The sequence below is a fragment of the Eublepharis macularius genome, chromosome 15, assembly GCF_028583425.1.
Source record: "Eublepharis macularius isolate TG4126 chromosome 15, MPM_Emac_v1.0, whole genome shotgun sequence".
NCBI lineage: Eukaryota > Metazoa > Chordata > Lepidosauria > Squamata > Eublepharidae > Eublepharis > Eublepharis macularius.
The window spans coordinates 28,051,300-28,074,270 of NC_072804.1; the positions used below are offsets into that span (position 1 = coordinate 28,051,300).

The 22,971-nt window shown below is 46.0% G+C and overlaps 1 protein-coding gene across 1 annotated transcript in view; it reads left to right on the plus strand.

The window, feature by feature from the left end:
• The window catches only part of MAP3K6 (mitogen-activated protein kinase kinase kinase 6), a 68,715-nt gene that overhangs the window by 30,394 nt on the left and 15,350 nt on the right, over positions 1-22,971 (plus strand). Inside the window, exons 5-21 of the mRNA XM_054998829.1 lie at positions 413-581; positions 1,296-1,402; positions 2,090-2,260; positions 4,571-4,683; positions 6,229-6,388; positions 7,641-7,791; positions 9,752-9,859; positions 10,155-10,204; positions 12,433-12,528; positions 14,936-15,014; positions 15,343-15,476; positions 15,657-15,784; positions 17,315-17,451; positions 17,601-17,706; positions 21,170-21,327; positions 22,217-22,394; positions 22,516-22,678. Of these exons, the coding sequence (XP_054854804.1) occupies positions 413-581; positions 1,296-1,402; positions 2,090-2,260; positions 4,571-4,683; positions 6,229-6,388; positions 7,641-7,791; positions 9,752-9,859; positions 10,155-10,204; positions 12,433-12,528; positions 14,936-15,014; positions 15,343-15,476; positions 15,657-15,784; positions 17,315-17,451; positions 17,601-17,706; positions 21,170-21,327; positions 22,217-22,394; positions 22,516-22,678 (2,208 nt within the window). The remainder of the gene's footprint in view (positions 1-412; positions 582-1,295; positions 1,403-2,089; positions 2,261-4,570; positions 4,684-6,228; positions 6,389-7,640; positions 7,792-9,751; positions 9,860-10,154; positions 10,205-12,432; positions 12,529-14,935; positions 15,015-15,342; positions 15,477-15,656; positions 15,785-17,314; positions 17,452-17,600; positions 17,707-21,169; positions 21,328-22,216; positions 22,395-22,515; positions 22,679-22,971) is intronic.

Genomic DNA, 22,971 nt, shown 5'->3' on the forward strand with positions numbered 1-22,971 from the left:
ACCATGGCTGCCAGGAATGTTGATGCTTTGTGCAGTACCCACATGCCCTTCTTCAGCCGTGCTAGGCGGCATATACAGCTGGGAGCAGAGGGGGCAAAGCACTGACAAGCAGGCTATGGAAGGGTGTAAGGAGATGGGTGAGTACGGAGTCAGCAGCAGCGGGCTCCATCAGAAGCCACAAGCCCTAGCAACTGCCCCACCTCACCATGTGCTGACGTAAGCCCTGGGCCCCCCCTCCCACGGCAACCCTTTGTGGCGGCACCCACTACCCTCTGTCAACCTTCCCCCCAAAGTCCACAGGTTCAACTAGGTGGGAGATCCCAGGTGCCCAGGCAATAATTTGTCTGCTGGCACTGCCTCTCCTGTGTAAGCCAAGGTCATGTTCACATTCAGAGCTTTGTTGTTTCTCCAGCGGCTACTTCCGAGAGATGATCCGGAGCGACATCCGGAGGGCTCGAGAACGATACAGCGGGGAACAGTTGAGCCGTGAGCTGACCAGCATCCAGCAACGCCTGGACAGCGTCGAGTGCCTCAGCCTGGATATCGTCATGAACTTCCTTTTAGCCTACCGTGATGCTCAGGTGAGCGGAGTTTACTGGTGCTGTCCGCTCTGTAGCAGTGGTGCTGAGGCACACGTTGACTTTAACTGGTGAGATGGACGGTGTGGGAGAAAACGGTCCTTCAGTTCCCCTGGTCCTAAGCCATTTAAAGGTCTTGAGCCTGGAAACAAATGGGCAGCCATAGCAGATCTTTCAGCACAGGGGTGATCCAGTCCCTGTATCTAGCTGCTGACATCAGTGCGGCTGCTGCATTTACAGCTGGTTGAAGTTTTCAAGCCATATTCAGAGATCTCATCTGGATCACCGTCACTCATTCAGATTTTACAGCCCTGCATAGAACCTACTGACTTGCGCATGCCACGCACGAGTGCTACCCTCAATCCTACCAATTTGTGCCATTACCCAGTGATGTGAAGGAGGCGGGCGGGGAAGACACATATGTGTTTACTATGTATGTACAGCCTTGGTGTGTGCAAACCGATCTCTGGATTTTCCAGGGCTTGCATTCTTGCGTAGCAAGATTGTACGCACATAAATACCACACCACAGAAAATGTGTGCATGGGTAGAGTCATGGGCAGTGTATGATCCCATTACATGTGGTTTGTGGGCTCCTAGTATGCATAACTGTAATTTATGAAAAGGGGCAGAGTGTTCACAAAATTCAGTAACATTCCTGGTCTAGAACATGTCTGCGTGCTTCCTGTAATATGGCGCCTCTTTATATCCTCTGCAGGATTTTGGTGCTATCATCACTCTGGTGGAGACCTTACAGGCCCTGCCCACTTGTGAAGTTGCTGAGCAGCACAACATCTGCTTCCACTACGCCTTTGCTCTTGACAGGTGAGGAATGTTGCTGAGCTGGGCAGGTGGAAGGTTTCTTTTCCTTCAGGCAAGGTCTGTGCCGGCATTCGTCAGCCATGACCAGAGTCCCTGCGAGGTCCCTGTGTCAGCTTCAGGTTCTGAGGGGCCTTTGAGCTTGGGCAGCTTGGCCAGAGAACCAGCCCTGCTCTGTCCCCAGCTTGTTGGGCCTCTGAAAGGAGGGCAGGATGTCTCCGTGGCTGCCCCAGGCCTCAAGCCTGAGTCGTTCTAGATGAGGGTATAAGGACAGCTGTCCTTCTGAAGAAGAACTTAGTGTTGGAATCACCCTCTCTGTTGCCATGTCGTGGCCCCGTCTGGGGCACCAGCCAAAGACCCAGACACCCAGAGGGAACAATTTAGCAACCCCTGGAGCCCCTCAACTTTCCTTGTTTGCCATTTCTGTGCGTTGCTTGCCCTCTTTGAGGGAGCAAGGAAGGAAAGGCGCCATGAGAAGAAGCAGCTTCCAGCTTCTGCCTCTCCTTTAGGGTGCCACAGTGAGGACTGAGCCCAGAGGCAGAGAGGAAATGAGTGTTAGCAGCAAAGTAGGAGGCCTGCTTTTCTCACCCATTGAGAGTGTCAAGAGCTCAAAGATCCCTCAAAACCTGAAGCTGGCACCAGACGGCTCTTGAAGACCCTTAGATGCCGAGCATTTGTGTATTGTGTTTGCAGGCGGAACCAGCCTGGTGACCGTGAGAAAGCTCTCTCTGTTCTTCTTCCGGTGGTGGAAAGGCCTGAAGGGGCAGCACCTGACCTGTACTGCATGTGCGGCCGCATCTACAAGGACATGTTCATCGATTCTGGCTTCACAGATGCTGAGAAGCGAGACCAGGCCTTTTACTGGTGAGGAATGTCAGACCATTTCAAAGTCAGTGTTGTCTGCTCTGCAGCGGCTCTCCAGGATCACTGATGAAGGACTTTCACATCATCTAACTGACCTTTTTGTCTGGAGATGCCAGGAATTGAACCGGGGACCTTCGACCTGCCAAGCAGATGTTCTCCCACTGAGCCACGGTTCTTCAACCAATGTGCTGAGGGACTGAAAGCATTTTGTTAGGCTATCTATCTTGCTCACTCAGGGCAGGGTTATGTAAAACAAAGTGTATGGATTGTAATCCAACACAACCAAACTTGTAATGATCATCAAATAGGAAATCCCCCCAACTAGAGACCAAGCTACAAGTGACGAATGACACTTGAATGGCAAGTGAACACTTAGGGCCAAGCTACAAGTGATGAATAACACTTGAACGGCAAGTGTATTTCTCCCTGTTCACTTGCCCTCCGCTCAATCCACTTGCCGTTCAAGTGTCATTTGTCACTTGTAGCTTGGGCCTCACATGTATTCCTCCCTGTTCATTTGCGCTCCACTTGATCACGTGATCAAGTGGAGGGCAAGTGGTGTGCAAGTGAACAGGGAGGACTACATGCGAGTGTTCAATTGCTGTTCAAGTGTCATTCGTCACTTGTAGCTTGGCCCTAGGTCAACTGTTGGGAGAACCTGGGCCTGAGGTTTAATCCTGCCTTCCATCAAGGAGCTCACAGCAGCATACCTGGTTCTCCCTTTGTCCATTTTATCCTTACAGTAAGGTAAATTAGGCTACAAGAGAGTGACTGGGCAAAAGCATCCATCAAATAATAACTGTGCCTGTATACTGCTCTTCTAGACAGTTTAGTGCTCCACTTGGCAGTGAACAAAGTCAGTGTTGTTATTATCCCCACAATACAGCTGAGGGGCTGGGGCTGAAAGGAGTGGCTTACCCAAGGCCGCTTGGGTGAGAGGTCTGGAGACCAAGTCCTATGAGGAAAGGTTGAAGCAGCTTGGTACGTTTAGCCTGGAGAGGAGATGAGTTTTCTGTTGCCCCAGAAGGTAGGACCAGAACCACCGGGTTGAAATTAAATCAAAAAGAGTTTTCGGCTAAACATTAGGAAGAACTTCCAGACAGTTAGAGCGGTCCCTCAGTGGAACAGGCTTCCTCGGGAGGTGGTGGCCTCTCCTTCTTTGGGGGTTTTTAAGCAGAGGCTAGATGGCTATCTGACAGCAATGCTGATTCTGTGAACCTAGGCAGATCATGAGAGGGAGAGCAGGAAGGGTTACATCGGTGCTTGGTTCTTGTCGCCCCTTCTTACATGCTCAGGGAAATGCCAATCGCCACCTTGGGGTCAGGAAGCAATTTTCCTCAGGCCAGTTCGGTTAGGGATCCTGACAGTGTTTTGCCACCTTCTGGGCATGGAGCAGGGGTCACTGGGTGTGTGGGGGAAGGGGAGGTAGTTGCGAAATATCTGCATTGTGCAGGGGGTTGGATTAGATGACCCTGGAGATCCCTTCCAGCCCTATGATTCTATGCCCAACTGCTGAGGTCATAGCAGTAGCAAAAATCCAGTGACACTTTAAAAGACTAACAACATTTATATGAGCTATTGTGGATCACAGCCCACTTTGTCAGATCAATATTTGATGGAAAATCGTACTGAGAATTTTTTATGGGACAGGCTGTGGAGGGGAGGATTCAAGGCTTGGTGTGAATTATGCTCTGAGCCTTTCGAAGTTTAAATTTCAATGTAAGGGGAAGAGGAAGGAGTTGATGTAGAAAGAGTAGGAATGGTGGGCAAAGGTTACCCAGGAAGCTTCATGACCAAGAAGGGATTTGAACCTGGATCTCTGCGATCTTAGCCTAACACATTAATCGCTATGCCACATTAGCTATCTATACAGTAAATGGAATTATCTGGAGGCTACTCAAAAAAGAAATGTTTGAGTACCTCTCCTAAATTGGAGAATGCCTTTATAACCTCTTCTGTTAAGATGGTCCAGAGAGTGGGGGTCACCCCAGAAAAGGCCCTTTTACAAAGCTCAGCAGACCAAATTTAACAAGACGAGGGAGGGTAACCCTGCAACACCTATTGACTGGACCTCTGTTGGGGTTGATATGGAAGGAGTCAGGGCCCCTCAGAAATGGAAAGTTTCTTTGGGGCCTGCATTTCTAGGGGGCACGTTTTCTGGATATCTGTCTCAGCATGGCTGGGGGTATGAAGGTGATTCTTAATGGCATTTGGCTGGGGATGCTGCGTAACTGCTTTTCATGTGTGAACAAATGGCCCACTGTGAACAAATGGCCGTGTAAGTGCTTCTTTAGACTTCTCACTTCCCAGGTACCACAAGGCCTTCTTATCGGAACCCAGCCTGCATGCCGGAATTAACTCTGTGGTCTTCCTCATGGCTGCTGGGCACAAGTTCGAAACCTCCGTGCAACTCCGGCAGATAGGTATGGGATTTTCCTTTTATTTCTCTCTATAAAAGGACTCCAGGAAAGCTGTGCCAGATATGTGTGATAGGTTTGATAGATACATGTCAGGTGGGAGGTGTTGGTTAATTATTTAAACAGTCTTTGGCAGGTAGGTTTGAAAGCATTTAACTCTTCTTGCATTTAAGCATATAACTCTTTTTGACTGCTTTTGAGCAGATAACCCAGTATCAACTTGCCAAATTCTGTCTTTTTATCTCCAATTCAGCAACATCATGATTGGAAATATTGGGAGACACTCAAATTAAGCAAAATATAAATCTGAGGTTTTTGTGCATGAGTTTTGGCGTGCAGTTCAAGTAATTTAGGGGCCCTTTCTAAGCCTGTGGGCCCTTTTGGAATTTTGAGAAAGGGTAGTGGAAACTGCCACAAAATGGCTACCAGAAGGGCAAGACCAAAATGGCTACCAGAAGGGCAAGACCAAAATGGCTACCAGAAGGGCAAGACCAATCACACGCTGTTGGGGGACTTCAAGCCCACTCTCCTTTCACGATGGAGGCAGCTGCTTCTGAACAGGTGCTCCCTGTCGATACAAATGTGGTGCCTTCCAGCCTCTTCTGAAACATTTCCTGTACCAAGGGATCTGCTTTTTGTTGGTGGGGGGGAGATGTTTGCTTACCACTTCCAAATACGTGGGGCGATAGAGGTTTCCAAACACACTTAGTTAAAATATCTGTATCTGTGACCAATTGATGGAGGGACCGTCTCTCCCAGTATGTGCCCCGAGAGCGCTTCGTTCAGCGGCTAAGAACTTACTGGTGGTGATCCCTAGCCCTAGGGAGCCTTGTTTGGCCTCATCCAGGGCCAGGGCCTTTTCAGTCCTGGCCCCAACCTGATGGAACTCTCTGTCTGAGGACAGTCGGGCCCGCAAGGATCTTGTATCATTTCGGCGGGCCTGCAAGACAGAGATGTTCCACCAGGCTTACGGTTGAGGCCAGCGTCAGGACCACCATTGAGCCTCCCACCGGTCTCCGGTATTCAAGTACAGCTCGTGTGTCTGTCTGTCTCCTCTTTGTATGCTGGGGGCAGGAATGTGTAGCCAACCATTGGAGGTTTTTGTATATATATATATGATTTTAATTGCTGAATTTTATTGTAAAATTTGTTATGCAATTGTATTTTATGACTGTTGTACCCCATCCTGAGCCCACTTGTGGGGAGGACGGGTTAAACACCAAATAAACTAAGCTAAACTAAACAATTCCTTGGCCAACAGGCAAAGACATGCCTTCTGGGATGGGCTCAGTCAGCTGATATGGAGCAGCCTGAAGTGCTCCTTCTTTTTCTGTTCCATTCAGGATTCTTTGGATTTTATCCCCAAGACTTAAGAAGCTATTGGGTATCAGGAAGCTCTGGCAGGAGCCATGCCACTCTGTTGGGAATAATTGCTTTTTGAGCTGGAAAGCCATAACATATTTGGGAATTTGCTTGAGAATTCTACTTTCTCTTCCCCTTCCCAGCAAAATTTGTTTCACCTATAGAAATATCTCTGCCTTTCTTTCCCAGGTATGAAGCTGAGCTGTGTCCTGGGCCGCAAAGGGTGCTTAGTGAAGATGGAGCATTACTGGGATGTTGGTTTTTACCTGGGCGCAAGTATTCTGGCTGCCGACATGGAAAAAATCATTCAGGCCTCGGAGAAACTTTACAAGCTCAATGCTCCTGTTTGGTATGTTGTTTGGAACTTTGACTCCTCCAGGTCCTAAGTCAAGGGCTTTTTAACTGGATGCTAAGATTTGAAAAAAGCAGAAGTCAACGGGGATGTGAAAAATGTCAATGGCTGCAGATATTGGAAGGGTGCCTAATTTCTTTATTGTGCTCTAGATTTAACATAGGTAAAAGGTAAAGGTAGCCCCCTGTGCAAGCACCAAGTCATTACAGACCCGTGGGGGAACGTCGCACCACGACGTTTTCTTGGCAGACTCTTTGTATGGGGTGGTTTGCCATTGCCTTCCCCAGTCATCTACACTTTACCCCCAGGAAACTGGGTACTCATTTTACCGACCTCAGAAAGATGGAAGGCTGAGTCAGCCTTGAGCCGGCTACCTGAACCCAGCTTCCGCCGGGATTGAACTCAGGTCGTGAGCAGAGCTTGGACTGCAGTACTGCCGCTTACCACTCTGCGCCACGGGGCTCCTGGATTTAACATATAATAGGTCAAAACTGCCTTGACCTGGATAGCCCAGGCAAGCCTGATCTCGTCAGATCTCTGAACGTTTGCGGGTTGGCCTACAAATTGGAGAAGAGACCTCCAAGGAAGATCAGAATCGCAGAGGCAGGCAGTGGCAAACCACTTCTGTTAATCTCTTGCCACGAAAACCCCACCAGGGGTCACCATACGTCAACTATGACTTGACGGCGCTCTCCACCATCAGGTCAAAGCCTCCTTTCATATTAACGGATGATCCTGTGTGTCTGCATAGAAATTGCTAGAAAATGTCACCAAAGACTAGAAATGGCGGTAATCATTCTATGGTTACTTACAGAATACCCTTGCCATTTATGGGTATCCATTCCCAAGGTCACTGTGATCGGCAAAATATACGAATGCTGGGATTAACAAGGTAATCATTCCCATGATGTCGTGGAACCATCTGGAGATTGTACCATATGGTTGGAATTCCAAAAAAAAATGGCAATGGTTTGCTGTATTCTGATCAATGAGAACGCACGTGATGAAATGAAGATGGTGGCGGCAGATTTTCGACTGGAAGTGAAGCTCTTTTTAAAAAGACACTAAGGGAGCCATCCTAAGCAGGTCTACTCAGTATCTTACTCAAGTCTGTTCAGTTAGGCTTACTCCCTGGAAAGTGTTCTTAGGATTGCATTGCAAATGTGCAGTTTTGCCTTAGAGAGATGGAAGCCTGTACTGCTGTTGAAGAGTTCATCTCTCTTTTTTTCTCCACTCTGTTTTACCCCAGGTACCTGAATTCCATCAAGGAGACCTATACTATATATAGTCATTTCAAGACTGCTTCAGACATATGGTCACCCAAACAGGAGCTGGTAGATTTCTGGCTGGGATTCTTGATGGAGTCATGCCAGGCCTTTGTCTCCACAGAGCAATGCCCGGTACGTTGGGATACCGACACCTTGGCTACCAATGTGTTCTGCAGGTGAACTTTCTCATCAGCCGTGATCACTCACGGACAGAGCCTCAGATTGGCTTGGCTCGCCTTTACTATTCAGCCCCCGACTCGAGCACTGCACCAAGCAGCTTTGCGGCGGTGTGTTACTATGGTGGTGCAATTTCATGCCTGTCTGCCTTGCAGCCAGATTTACACCTGGGCTTCTGTTTCTCCCAGAGTCATGGAAGGCTGGGTCACGCAACTAAATGATGCCAGGGTATGTGTAAAAAACTACAACCCCCATTGCACTGTGCAAAAACACACATGTGCAAACTGCTGCTGATCAAGGCAGACAAAGCCAAAACACACAGTAAGACTGAAAAATTACAAGGTATATTTCTATATGGCTGACTGTTTCAAATCAAGTTCCTATTCCCGAAGCCTGCAAATATAAACTGATTCTATTTAGCCTAAGGAGACTATTATGATTTCTGGAGCTTAGTTAGGCTATCAGCGCCTTTTATAGTTCTTTCTGCCTCCCCGGTACTAGAAAAAGCAGAGTAAAGGAAGAGTCTAACATAAGGAAATATAAGCTAATTTGCATGGGCAGTACCAATTGCGGACTTTTGAGGTGGGACCTATGCTGTGGTTTCTGGCCGTTCCTGCAAAACATCTCCCCACCTGGATGCTCTTACAGAGCGGAGTTTGTTTTCCAGTTTGGGAGGTGAACCCTTGTGATTTCTGGTTTCCCAACTTGCTGGATTTATTTATTTATTTATTTATTTATTTATTTATTTATTTATTTATTTATTTATTTATTTATTTATTTATTTATTTATTTATTTATTTGTAGTCCGCTTTTCTCACTGAGAGTCAAGGCAGATTACACAGTATGAGATTAGTACAATCAGTATCAAGGACATTTCCGTACAGTGTCAAGGACATTTCCACAAACAATGCCATAGAGTAAATTTATGCAAGTTCACAAAGACATAGTATTAGCAAGAATCCAATACAATGCTGAAACAGAACATAATCAATTTAAGACTGACATTAGACAACATGAAGCATGGTAGTACATAGGAGTACATATTTAAAGCAGCAGGTAATATGTAAGGCAACATGGTCCCTAACTCATGAGTGAAGCATCTGAGACCCCATCCTGACAATACAGCCCTCCTATCTGAGTAAAAAGCCTTTCTGAATAATTCAGTTTTGCATTGTTTGCAAAAAGCCAGGAGAGTGAGGGCTCTCATGGCCTCCACAGGCAGGCCGTTCCACAGGGCAGGGGCCACCACAGAGAAAGCCCATCTACGGACTGCTGTTGATTTCACCCATGTGCAGGCTGGCACCTGCAGGAGACCCTGCAGGTGGATATGTTGAAGGTCTTGCAGAATTTCAAGCTTTTAAGTCCACAGTCTTCTGCACCTAATGGATTACAACCATACAAGGGGATGCTGTATCTAGGCTCAGGTTCTGGAAGTTTTCAGTCCTCTGCCTGGACAGTTTTTCAGAGAGGGGAAAGGCACGCACACACAGAGACACAGGCACACACACACCATTTTTTATGACGTGGCCTGCAAGCCCTCTCATTGCCCGAAATCCCAGTGCAGATGGGGAGAGCACCCACTCCCCTCTCTTTTTCTCCACTTGTAAATCCGTCCCTGAAGATACTTCAAACTAGAAAAGCGGTCACCCAGCTGACCTTCTGGGTTCAAACCCCCCACTCTGTCACGAAGCTTGCTGGGCCACCCTGGGCCAGCCACACTCTCTCCAACTGGCCTACTTTGCAGGGTTTTGTGAGGCTAAAGAGGAGGAGGGGGGGACAGTGCATTTCCCATTATGGGGCAATCCAGGAGGTCTAAAGGCTTGTGGATTCTTTACTGAAGGACCCGAGATGCTTTTTGTCAGTGGAGCAGGACTGCTGAGTTTGATCTTCGTGCTTCTGGTGCATTCCTTGGCAGGTGCTGATCCTAGAGCTGGCGAAAGTCTTGCAGCCCTCCCAACTTAGCACCTGCAATACGGAGGGCAAGAGGTCCATAACGCTGAGCCACATCTGCTCCCCGGAAGAGGTATGTCCAAAATAGCTTCGGGCAAGGGTAGCCATTTTGTTCGCCACAGAGTTCTGCCCACACAACCCTGAGAATCACACAGCCGTCACAAATCAACCAGGGTGTTTGGGGTTTTTTTGTCCTTGTAGCCAAAAAAATGGCCTGCCCCTGATGTTGTGTGTGTGTGCGGGGGGGGTCTCTTCCCCAGTGGTGGTGATGGTTACCCAGGGCTCATGTGGCTGGGGAGGGTTGCTTTTGTCTGGATTATTTTTGTAGGGTTTCATTTCATTTCAAATTGTGATTGGAATTCCTGCAGGAAGGAATTTCGACCTGGACGTTTCCAGCTTCTTCCATCCGGGGAGTCAGGTGATAACTTTTAAACATTGTTTAAAACAGCTCATGTTGAGATTGGATGCTCCTCGTTTTTTTTAAAAAATCCTGCATGTAGAAAATGAGCACCTCAGGGAGAAAAATAGCTTCCTCTTAGGATCTTTGCGAGCCTTAGGATCAAAATGATCAAGACCCTGAGTGATCCACAGTCTTCCCAGCTATTTTACATTCAGTTACAGCTGTGTGGAGCCTTGACCTGGATGAAAGCTGTGCAGAAAGGGCTGAGGGACAGTAACCCTTTCCCCTTTGCCCACTTTCATGAATCAAAGCTGGGCTCTCCGCACTTTTACAGTGCTTTAAAAAGAGAGGTAGGTGAACAGATAGGTAGGTAAAGGTAAAGGTAGTCTCTGTGCAAGCACCGAGTCGTTACTGACCCATGGGGGGACGTCGCATCACGACGTTTTCTTGGCAGAATTTTTACGGGGTGCTTTGCCATTGCCTTCCCCAGTCATCTACACTTTACCCCCAGGAAACTGGGTACTCATTTTACCAACCGTGGAAGGATATAATAGCACAGGGGTTCCAGTTTTGGTTAGCAGTGTGTGGGGATGGAAGAGTTAAATCCCCTCCACCCTCCCTGTATGAACTAGCAGAGTTCCACCTCTGACTTGACCCTTAGTAATCTGAGATCCATTAACTAGCAGTTCCAGGAATTGGAACTGGGCCTTGTGCATAATTCAAAGCATGTGCACTGCCATTAAACTACAGGTCTTCTCCCTTGTGCACACGAGCATGCACCTGTCAATGCCACAGCAGTTTTGTGCATGAGCTTCTCATGTTGATTAAGCCCATTCCCTATTGGCTGCTTCTGCTCCTAAAAGGAGGGGCTGTGGCTCAGTGGCAGAGCATCTGCTCTGTATCCAGAATGTCCCCAGTTCAATCCCCAGCGTCTCCAATTAAAAGAACCAAGTAGGAGGTGATGGGAAGGACCTCTTCCACTCCCCAGAGAGCACTGCTAGTCAGAGTAGACGACTGACCTTGGTAGACCAAGGGTTTAACCCGGTATAAGGCAGCTTCACATGCAGGAAATCTGAAATAGGTGTTAAATCTTCTAAAGGATGACTAACAGTGAAATCCTAAGCAGAGTTACTCCAGTCTAAGCCCATTGAAATTGATGGGCTTAGACTGGAGTAACTCTGCTTAGGATTTCACTGTGAATCTAGTACTGAAAATGATGGATATTCCTAACTCTGTAGCTTGCTCCTAGCTAAGAATTTGGAATAGGTGACATCCGCAGCTCGGTAAAAGGGGGGGGGGAAACCTGGTATTAAAAATATATACACTTTAATAGAATGCTGTCCATGAATCGAGGACGATGCCCATCTAATAAATGATGCCTCTGGGCCCCATCATTGAAAGAATGATGTGCCCCTCCTAAGGAAACCGAGAAGGATCAATGGATTCTGGTAGCAGGAGAGAATCCAAGTCCTCTGCTGTAGGGAATTACTGAGCTGGAAAAACTGCCCCCCCTTGCACCCCTGCTGAGCTCATTAGATCAGCAGTTGAGTCTTCTTGCTTTCCTTTCTTAAACCCGGAGTCCCAAAAGGCTGGGACAGGAACAGTGGGGTGGGGAGATTTTGCAGAGAGGCTTTACATTTTATTTCTTTAATTTAAAATATTTGTGTTCCGCCTCACCGTATAAATATCTACGCAGCAGCTTGCAGCAATAAGTAATCCTAAATCATGATAAAACATTTTTAAAAACAAAATGTGCAGCAAAAGCAATTTAGAAATGGCGTCAAATTAAAGATGGGAAGAATTTAAAATGAGGCCACATAAACACAGGAAGAGCCTTTAAGACAACAGTGAAAATAAAAAGCTGCTACCACTAATAAAACTCCAATAAAGCAGGGGAACTCAAAGGCCCAGTGTCTAAAATCTTGTAACTGTGGCACTAGGTGAGCTGCTGCAGGGAGGGTGCCACCACCGAGAAGGCCCTGTCCCTGGGACTCGCTCACCTGCCTGTGAAACAGTGGCGGGGAGTGGGAGGGGACACAGTGCAGTGCTTCTCAAGATGCCATAAACCTGTGGGATGAGAAGCATCTTGCTGACCCTCACATGAGCTTGCCTCATCCCAAGCCATGAGGAGCTTTATAGGCAGCAAACCAATGAGGCAAGCTGCTCTAAAATAATGAGGAGGAAGAGGGGCTGCTTCCTCAAAACACTGATGTTCGGCCTCCGTTTCTCTTTTTTTTCCTCACCAGCATCTCCAAATGTGACGAGAGATGTTGCTTCCTCTATGTATTGCACACAGCTGAGGACTTCCAGTTGTATTTCCCCACGCAGTATCACTGCCGCTGGTGAGTAGGAGTACCTGTGAGGAAACAGAGCGTGCCAGTATGATGGTGTGTTAAGTGTCAGACTGTGATCTGGGAGAACCAGGTTCAAATACCTACAGATAAGCTGGCTGGGGTGGTCTTGAGCTAGTCACATATTCACTATGAGGATAATATGGGGAACAGAGAGCAATATGAGCCATTCAGAGATGAGAGTGGAATGTATGAGACCTCAAATCTGGTAAGGCCGATAGTTCTCATTTTTGCAGTCATTATTGACATTGTAGGGAGGGGTCTCAGATGCTCCGCTAATGAGTTAGGGAACATAGACTTCACCACTATGTTGCCTTACATACTACCTGTGGCTTTAAATATGTGCTTCTGTGTCAGCCCTAGAATTGCTTATGTTCTGTTTCAGCATGTCTTCAACTCACAGTATTGGATCCTTGCTAACATGTCTTTGTAACCTTGTGTTTATTTATCCTACGGCATTGTTTATGAAATTGTCCTTAATACTAACTGTGCTACTGTCACACCATAAATGACATACATACATACATACATACATACATACATACATACATACATACATACATACATACATACATACATACATACATACATACATACATACATACATACAGGGCTTTTTTCCTGGGAAAAGAGGTGGTGGAACTCAGTGGGTTGCCCTCGGAGAAAATGGTCACACGGCTGGTGGCCCCGCCCCCTGATCTCCAGATAGAGGGGAGTTTAGATTGCTCAGTGGCACGGAAGGCAATCTAAACTCTCCTCTGTCTGGGACAAAATGACAAGGAAACTCAAAGATCTTGACCTAGGGCAATATATTGTTGATTGGGAGAAATTGAAACAATTTTTGGAAAAAAAATGGGATGTAAAAGGAGAACTGTGGCAGTTTGAGAATTTTTAAAGAACAATGTTGGAAAGGGGAGAGAGAAGGGATCTTACCATTTAGGGGGAATGTAATTACAATCTAAGCTAGTATAATATTTAGGGGAACTTTACATAGAATATATGGGATAATGAGAATGGTTAAATAGATATATTATTACTGTATATGTATATTATTACTACTATATATCATAGGTATGTTATATACAATATAAAACGATGGGTTAATGGATCAGATTTAATACAATATCAGGTTGCTGTGTTATACTATGTTGTGTGCTGTGTTACATTGGTAGCATAGCATTCAATATATGTTTTATATACTATATTGATAGTATATTTGACGGAGTATATGTTTAAAAGAAATAGAACATGTTTAAAGTAAGAGACACTGTGATCCTTGCTATGTACTAAGCTATATGGTTATGCTTTATTGACACGATATATATTATATGGATAGTATGCTTGATAGAGTCTATGTAAAAGAATCAGAACGTGCTTAGAGTAAGAGTTATTATGATTTATAGAGGGTAGGAAAATGTAAATGAAATAGATTTAAGCAATAAGAAGGGTTAAGGGTTGGAAAGCTGTTGGAAGTCAATAGGGAGGGGGGAGGAAAAGGGTGGGGGATAGAGGGGGGGAAATGGGATTATATGTGTTAAATTTGAAAATTCTTTTCTTTTTTCCACTCACCAATAAAATTTTATTAAAAATAAATAAATAAATAAACTCTCCTCTGTCTGGAGATCAGGGGGCGGGGCCACCAGCCATGTGACCATTTTCAAGAGGATCCGGAACTCCGTTCCACTGCATTCCTGCTGAAAAAAGCCTACATAAAAATGAAAGCATGTGCATTGACTAGAGCACCCATGCAGGAGTTTTCTGTGCACTTTCCTCTGTCAGTTTTCCTTTCCCCTGCTTTTTCACCCTGTTGCACCACTGGAGGGCTTTTTAAAAAATTGTAATAGCATTATACTGGGTTCTTTTAAGCCTTCCAAAAAACCCTCCGTTGGCATCCTGATGGAAATTGCATCTGCAAAGGGCTGATGGGAAGAAAGCGCTGCCAGTATTAGTGGGACCTTTGGAAATGCACCCCTTTCTGTCCCAATGGCATTGTGTTCTTTCCGAAAATATCGTTGTAAAACCAAGCTTCAGAGGGAGAGAGAGAGTGAGTAATGAGGGCAGGGGGAACCTGAAAAATAGACACATAAAACACAAGTCATGTGGATCCTCTCCCCCAGAATCAACCACCGCTGCAGTTTGGAAGCCGAGGCGGAGAAAAGCATCTACAGAAGCCATCAAAGTTTCGTTTTCCCTCCTGGGAAAAGGGAGAGGCTTTTGTAGGACAGATCCAGATGCTGGTTCTTACATTACGGTACTCAGTAATGTAGACCCATGTTGAAAAAAAGCGAACTGATTGCAAATTAGGTACAGCATGGAACAAATGAACGGAATGGGACAAAAGTGTGATGAGGGAATTGTGTCTGTTCTCTTAGGCCTTTTCTTCCTCCTCCCTTCTTAGGTTTTGTGAACTGGTCCGTTCTTTCATGGCAGAAGCAGGCGAGGAAGCAAACAGCTGCAGCTCCCCGGAGGAGCTCGAGGTGTGTTGAGGCAAAAGGGGAGGGGGCATCGGGATCACCTAGAGCCATCTTGAATCCCCAACTAAAAATAACCTGCAGTCCTCTTCTCGGGGACTAAAAATCTTCTCTTGTCTGGCTTTGTGGCCCCCTGGGCTGCTGAGGGACCCACATCTCTCAGCAGCCCCAGTGTGTGCTTCATTTCAGGAGTGTTAATTGGGCCCTGGCTTTCTTAGGACCTAGCAATTGAAAAAAGGATTGTCCAGTCCAACTGGAGGGCAGGCCTGAGGTGGACGTTACAGGAAGGTTTTCCAGGTGTGTCTCCCTAATCCTGTATTTTTGGCTTCTGCAGTACAGTTATGAATACACGGAAGCAGGTGACAGGGTGATTCTGGGCAAGGGCACCTATGGGGTGGTCTATGCTGGGCGAGACCTCAGCAATCAAGTGCGCATCGCCATCAAGGAGATTCCGGAAAGGGACAGCAGGTAGGGAAACCTGGCAGGTGAATGAGGGAGTGATCTGGCTGAGGCAGGGGACACGGGAATCGAGGCTGCCTCACATGGACTATGAGGAGCCAGGGGTTACTCATGCAAACCCTGCCAGGCCTTGAAAGGGCATCCAGTGTCCATATTTGCCACAGCCCTCTTTCGTTCGTTGCTTCTCAGGTACTCACAGCCCCTGCATGAAGAGATTGCGCTCCACAAGCGTCTGAAGCACAAGAACATTGTCCGCTATCTGGGCTCTGTGAGCCAAGGTGGCTTCCTCAAGATCTTCATGGAAGAGGTGCCTGGAGGTGAGTGGCTAAAGATATGGTCTTGACATGGTGAATCCAGGTGGGCAGTTGGGGTGAGGACAAAGAGTGCCTGTTACCCCTTAGGGAGAAAAAGAGCAGAGGAGGAATGAGAAGTGGAATTATTGGCTGTCCTCCGCTGGATTAGGAATAGATAGAAGCAAATATTACCCTATTACGTAGGAGGAAGGGAAATGGGTATACTTCAGCAGGGCCCAAACATTGCTGGCCCAGGCTGTTAAGCCTACAATGTAATCTATTGGCGTCATTTTCAGAAATAAAATAGAACTTTTTCCCTCATCAGAATTATATGTATGGCTCAGCCCAACCTACTTCACAGGGTCGTTGCGATGGGAAAATGGAGGGAAGGAGAACTATGTATGCCATCCATAGCTCCTTTGACGAAAGATGAGGATGATAATGTGTGAGAGTGAGAGAACCATTTAAAATACAGAACGCATACAGAATTCAGGAACACCAGCAACCAAAACTACCCATCATTAAAGGCTGCCAAAGTCTTTAGTAAATACGATAGTTTGATCCCTTTAGGAAGCATATTTGTCAGGCAGGGTGCTAACACAGAGAAGGCCCAGTCCCTAGAATCAGTCTGGGGACATCCAGAGCAGGGCACCAACAGATGATAGTCATATGATAAGTCAACCAGGATATATCTCTAGAGCTCGGATCAGCAGGAGCAGGATAAGCAAAGATCAATGGAAAGTAATCTATAACAGACCACCTTCTATCTTCTGTTTTTTTCCACATATTTTAATTGGCAGTTTCTGTGTGCTTGTGTGCGCATGTGCTCATGCATATTTGTGTATTCATGTGAGTGTGTTTCTGTTATTGGCTGATTCCGCACACATTGGATAATGCGCTTTCAATGCACTTTAGCAGTAGTTTGGAAGTGGATTTTTTGTTTCACACATGAAAAATTCAGTTCCAAATGATCTCTAAAGAGGATTGGAAGTGCATTATCCAATGTGTGCAGAATCAGTCACTGTTGATTCTGCTAGACATGCTTGTTAAGAATTCTAAGATATTCTTTACAGAGGATTTTTGCCCTCTGATTTTACTGTTTACCTGTTGTTTTTAAAATCCTTTAAACGCTTTTGCCCTTTTTTGCCAGTTCTTTTTGTAAATATCTGTGCTACCCAAACCAGTCTTCTAGACTGAGACACCCTGTAGCTGAGCAGTTACAGGAGATGTGCTCAAACACATATGCAAGCCCGAGACAAACATGATAGTTAAAGACTATCTCAGCTTCTTGCAAACGTGAAGCTGTTTCTTTTTCTTGACAAAAAAAGCTATGAGGCAAAATAGTAAAGAGTCCAGTAGCACCTTAAAGACTAACCGACTTTATTGTAGCATAAGCTTTCGAGAACCACAGCTCTCTTCGTCAGATGCATGAGGCTATGAGGCGTATTCTTAAGCTCTGCAATTTGGGAATGCTGTCAGGATCTGGACAACTGTCTTGAGAGGCCACATCTGGACCCCGAGGCACACTCCTCTCTCTTTCCCCCCCTTTTATAGGGAGTCTTTCCTCTCTCTTGCGTTCCATGTGGGGCCCCCTGAAGGACAACGAACCAACCATCATTTATTACACCAAACAGATCCTGGAGGGGCTGCGATACCTCCATGACAACCAGATTGTCCACAGGGACATTAAGGTGAGCACTGCCTTGGATCGGGGTTGCCTGCGCCGATGGAGGCTGGTGCAGTTCTGAGCATCGTGTCAGAATGGCCAGGGGTGTGGGAACGTCTCTTTTCTCCACCACTTTCTTCTCCAAAGCTGGACTTTGCTTTCTGGGGTTGACAGGGAGATAACGTCTTGATCAACACATACAGCGGAGTGTTAAAAATTTCGGACTTTGGCACCTCCAAGAGGTTGGCAGGCATCAGCCCCAAGGCAGACACCTTCACAGGTAAGAGACGTTGTTAGGAGGGATTGGAGGAACTGAATAAATGGGGCTACCTTGCATCAATACAGCCTTAATAAGTATTCAGTAGTTGAATTTTGAACATGGTTTTTGTTGGTTGGGCCGCTGATGAAGGCAGTGAGATTGGAACACTTTTGGTTTCTTGTTCTATGAACGAGAAATGGTTTATATGTTATGTCTATTTGGGGACATTTTTGTCTGTTAATTATTTGTTTTGTTTTGATCTTTTCAGTGTATTGGTTTCTAAAACAGTAGATTTGTTCTTCCTTTAACTGCATTTTCCCCTCAACCTTTCTATTTATTATTTATGCTATGCTCTGCCTTTGTCACTGAGACTCAAGGCGGATTACAATTTAATCAATTTAATCTGTAAAATGAGACAACTAACACAGTGGGATAGGACTGGGATCCTAGAAATCTGAAACAAGCAGAAATCTGAATAAACATAAATATTGAGTATGACACATTAAGAAAGCAGTAAATGGTATTACATAAGTAGAAATACGTTGCACTGAGAACAAGGTAGTGCACACAGCAACAGATAACACGTAACTTACACAGACCTGATCCTCTTCTTTCAATCTCCCCCTGAACTATGTCCTTGTAACATATCCCTATCACCTTTATAAAAATACCCTCCTGAACAATTCTGTTCTACATAGTTTGAGGAATGCTAGATGCATAGGAGGACCCTTCCTTACCTCCTTGGGCAGGGCATTCCACAAGGTGGGGGCAACTACAGAGAACGGTTGATCTTGCCAGTTTGCAGGGTGGTATCTGCAGAGCCCCGTGGCACAGAGTGGTAAGCTGCAGCACTGCAGCCCAAGCTCTGCTCGTGACCTGAGTTCGATCCTGGCGGAAGCCGGGTTCAGGTAGCCGGCTCAAGGTTGACTCAGCCTTCCATCCTTCTGAGGCCAGTAAAATGAGTACCCAGTTTCCTGGGGGTAAAGTGTAGATGACTGGGGAAGGCAATGGCAAACCACCCCGAAAAAAGTCTGCCAAGAAAACATCATGATGTGACGTCCCCCCATGGGTCAGTAATGACTCAGTGCTTGCACAGGGGACTGCGTTTACCTTTATCTGCAGAAGACCCTATTCAGATGAACAAAGTGGTCATGGCAGAGCCTAGGGGAAGAAATACTCCTGCAGATATGAGGATATGATCATGAAGATATGATGGCACAGCATCCATATTGATAAAATGCTAAACGGTCCAGTTACCGCAGAGACTGCTGACTGCACTTGTGCACCACTGGAGTATTAGCAATTTGCCAACAGCTCAACCCTTCCCGCCCTGACCTCATCAGAAGCTAAGCAGGGTTGGCCTTGGTTAGTAATTGGATGGGAGACCTCCAGCGAAGACCAGGGTTGCAGAGGCAGGCAACGGCAAACCATCTCTGTTAGTTTCTTGCTATGAAAACTCCACCCGGGGTAGCCATAAGTCAGCTACGACTTAAGGGCATTCTCCACCACCATCATCCCCTTCCCATGGATGTCTATGTGGAACAGAGAACAGTAACAAATGTTTAATTAAAAGGCTTTTATTAAAAAGAAAAATGTTTTATTGCGTTTTATGCTTTTATTTAAAAGAAAATGTTTTATGCTTTTATTAAAAAGGAGAAAAAGGGAATTAATTAGGACAAACACACCATGTGTGACATTTTGCTCCCTTTATGAGCCTTGTCTTATAGTGCCTCCCTGCATTTTTTAGTGTTCCCATAGATTTTTGCTGCCACCAAAGGCTCTCTCATTGGTTCTCTCTAAGTTTGACCCACAGAATAGAAAGGCTTAGTTATAGATGGTAGAATGACAGAAAGATCAGTGAGTCTGGGTGGCTGTGAGGTAAAAGGAGATCCTTTAGTCTAGATAAAACAGATGCTTTACTTGAACAGAAATAGAGTTTACATCTGATTAATTATTTCAGAGTAGCTCATAAGCACAGGGTTTTTTTCTGGGAAAAGAGGTGGTGGAACTCAGTGGATTGCCAGCACAGGGGGCAACTCTTGGTGGGAGGTAGTGCCCCTGGTACCGCATGCACAAAGTGTGTGCGTGCTCCCAGGACCACACAATGATGTCAGCTGGAACAAGGGGGGAGTTTTTTAAAGTTTAAATTGCCCTCGGCGAAAATGGTCACATGGCTGGTGGCCCCACCCCCTGATCTCCAGACAGAGGGGAATTTAGATTGCTTTCCATCCCGCTCCAGCAGCACAGAGAGCAATCTAAACTCCCCTCTGGAGATCAGGGAGCGGGGCCACCAGCCATGTGACCATTTTCAAGAGGTGCCGGAACTCCTTTCCGCCGTGTTCCAGCTGAAAAAAAGCCCTATCTAAGCATATTGGTTTCAGAGTAATTCATAAGTGTAATGATTTCAAGATGGGTACAGATCTTCAAACATCTGTAAATGGACACAGTCAAAAAGACTTATTTTCCCCCAGTTGCCACTTAGGCTAATAACATGCACACAAAAAAGAACACAGAGACTTCCCTCAGATCACCCTTCTTTCTTTCCCTAGAACAGCTCTGATCAACACTAGAACAACACACTGATCACTTTCCCTCCAGTCCACTCAATAAAACTTGCAGCTCACTCTGCCCCCTTAGGGTGCAAATACCATTCAATCATAGTATGCTTCATTCACTCATCCATCCCCCTCCTTCTTGCTTTAGAGGCATGCATTTTAAACCAGAGTAAACATACATTCAAAACCTCACAATAATTCGTTGAAATAAAACACACAAAAATGTGTTTTACATGGCAAAACATTACACCACGTCATTATCTTCCAGCCATGTCTCTTTTAAGCAAACCAAGTCCCCTTTCTCTTTCTGTAACAACCTAAGCAGAGGTGCAGTTTTGTGCCTCACTGATGTGATATTGCACAGCATTAAAAAGGAAGGAGAAGAAATAGAGGCCCTTGGGATCTTCTGGAGATTAGATAAGCAGCAAGCACTGGCTGTCTTTGAAAATTCCCTCCACCATATCTACCTGCTCCCATCTGAACTAAAACAGCATGGCTGTTTCCACACAGCTTACCTTCTTCCGAAAACTTCTGAAAAACAGCATCTTCTCATGCTGTTACTGTGCGAAATTGCACGAGAAGACACTGTCTTCCGCGATAAAGAGCGTCTTCCTGGCGCGATTTCGCGTGCAAAGATGCTCCTTTTCGGAAGTTTTCAGAAGAAGGTAAGCCGTGTGGAAACGTCCCGTGTTCATCAAACATCCTACACTAAGTATCAATTGCCACGTGAACCAGCAAAGAACACCCCCCCCTTCTAGTATTTGACATGCTACTTTCTATAGAGGAGTCATTACACAGTTCAGGTTCCTGCTTTTCCGCCTTTCTTGGGGTTACTAAGCCCTGCTTCTTGCTTATAACATTAAAACATTTTAGTTGTTGTTGGGGCATGGCTTCCTTTCCTCATTCTGACCCGTCCCTTCCTTTCCCAGGTACCTTGCAGTACATGGCTCCAGAAGTCATTGATCAGGGTCCTCGAGGTTATGGCAAGCCAGCGGATATCTGGTCCTTGGGGTGCACCATCATAGAAATGGCGACAGGGAAGCCCCCTTTCTTCGAGCTGGGCAGCCCACAGGCCGCCATGTTCAAGGTCAGGCAGAAACTGGGTCCTTCTGGGGCTGGGGGGAGCGTCTGACTAGTCTTGCAAAATGCTTAACCAAGTGTGACAGCTGATTGCCTTGCCTCTGTCTTGCGCTTTTTATTTCAACAAATCATCACCTCATAATATTGCTGTATTAAAGAGTAAAAATGATGGTTTGTGCCAATCGTGGAAGCCAATCCATACTGTCTAGGTATGCAGGAAACAAGAAAATGGCTTGCTGTGGTCTGAGCGTGCTTCAGGAGGCACCAACATTGAGAACAGCTGAGAGTCAGTTAATGGGGGAAAATACAGAGAGAGATGGAGAGATTGGTATACTCGGGAGGTGATAAAATCCTGAAGAGGGTGGTTCCTTTGTGTGAGAGGGAACTTCCAGTTTTTTCATGACCTCTGAACGCAGCCATTAAGTTCTTCCAGTTCAGGTGATCTTAAATATTTTTACCGAAACGTAATGTGGGCACCTAACAGTATAAATACAGAATATGGAAGTTATGGGAAAGAAGCCATAAATTGGCTACTGATCAGTGAAGGTTCTGTTGGCGCTGTAGGAGTTGGCCAGATTAAGTGAGGATAATGCTGGAAAGCCCTGTGTGATGCAGATGGTCTTGAACATGATCTTCATGGAGGAAGAGGTAACAGCTGGGTGAAGGGCAGGCCATTCCAGGCCCATGGAATACCAAACTGACAACCGATCATGGATGAGAATTTGGAAGAGGGCTGTCCCTTTTGTGATTGACATGAGTCTCACTTGACAGGCAGCACTCTCTCCAACCCATTGAGGCCCCGTCGTTGAATCTGTGTCGTTTCCCCAAGGACAGGCATGCCGACCCATGCAATGTGGATGGGCACACACCATCTCCAGTGATGTGTCTTGTTGTAGGTAGGCATGTTCAAGATACACCCTGAAGTACCCGACTCGATGTCAGGTGAAGCCAAGACGTTTATCGTCAGCTGTTTCGAAGCCGATCCAGACAAGCGTGCGACGGCTGCTGCGTTACTTCAGGAGACTTTCTTGAAGACGTCCAATAGGAAGAAAACCAGGAGCCCTGCAGTGACAGGTGAAGAGGCCTGAGAAAACTCGCCAGTGAACAAAGCCAGGCTTTGAATCCTGATAGTTTAGAAGGTGGCTTCTCTCCCTTCCTTTGCTACCAGTCTTACGGTCTTCTTTTATCTGCACAGATGAATTGGCTGTTCCTGCCGCACCGGAAAGGTCAGCTTCAGCAGAGGGCATTGCTGAGTTCAGGAACTGCTCACCGTCCTTACAGGCCTTAACGCCACAGACTGAGAATATTTTTTTATCTCCAAGTTCCAGTGAGGTGATCCAGAGATCCACTTACTTGCGGTAAGATCTGGGGCAGACAGGAATGGAAAAGGAACTTGTTTTCCTTCTGTTTTGAGGAGCTTCATTACTGCAACTCTTGTTTAAACAAAAAAAAACAGTCAAATTTGGTCAAGATATCATTCAGAAATTCAGATTTATATTGTTATTTGTACACGGGAAACTGCCTTCTACGGATTCAGACTTTTGGTCTCTCAAAGGGAGTATTGTCAGCTCCAGGGGAGGGTAGACTTTATGCTTAGAGGAGCTATTTAATATTTTTTAAGTGCTGAGGGAGCTTGCAGTCACAAAATGGT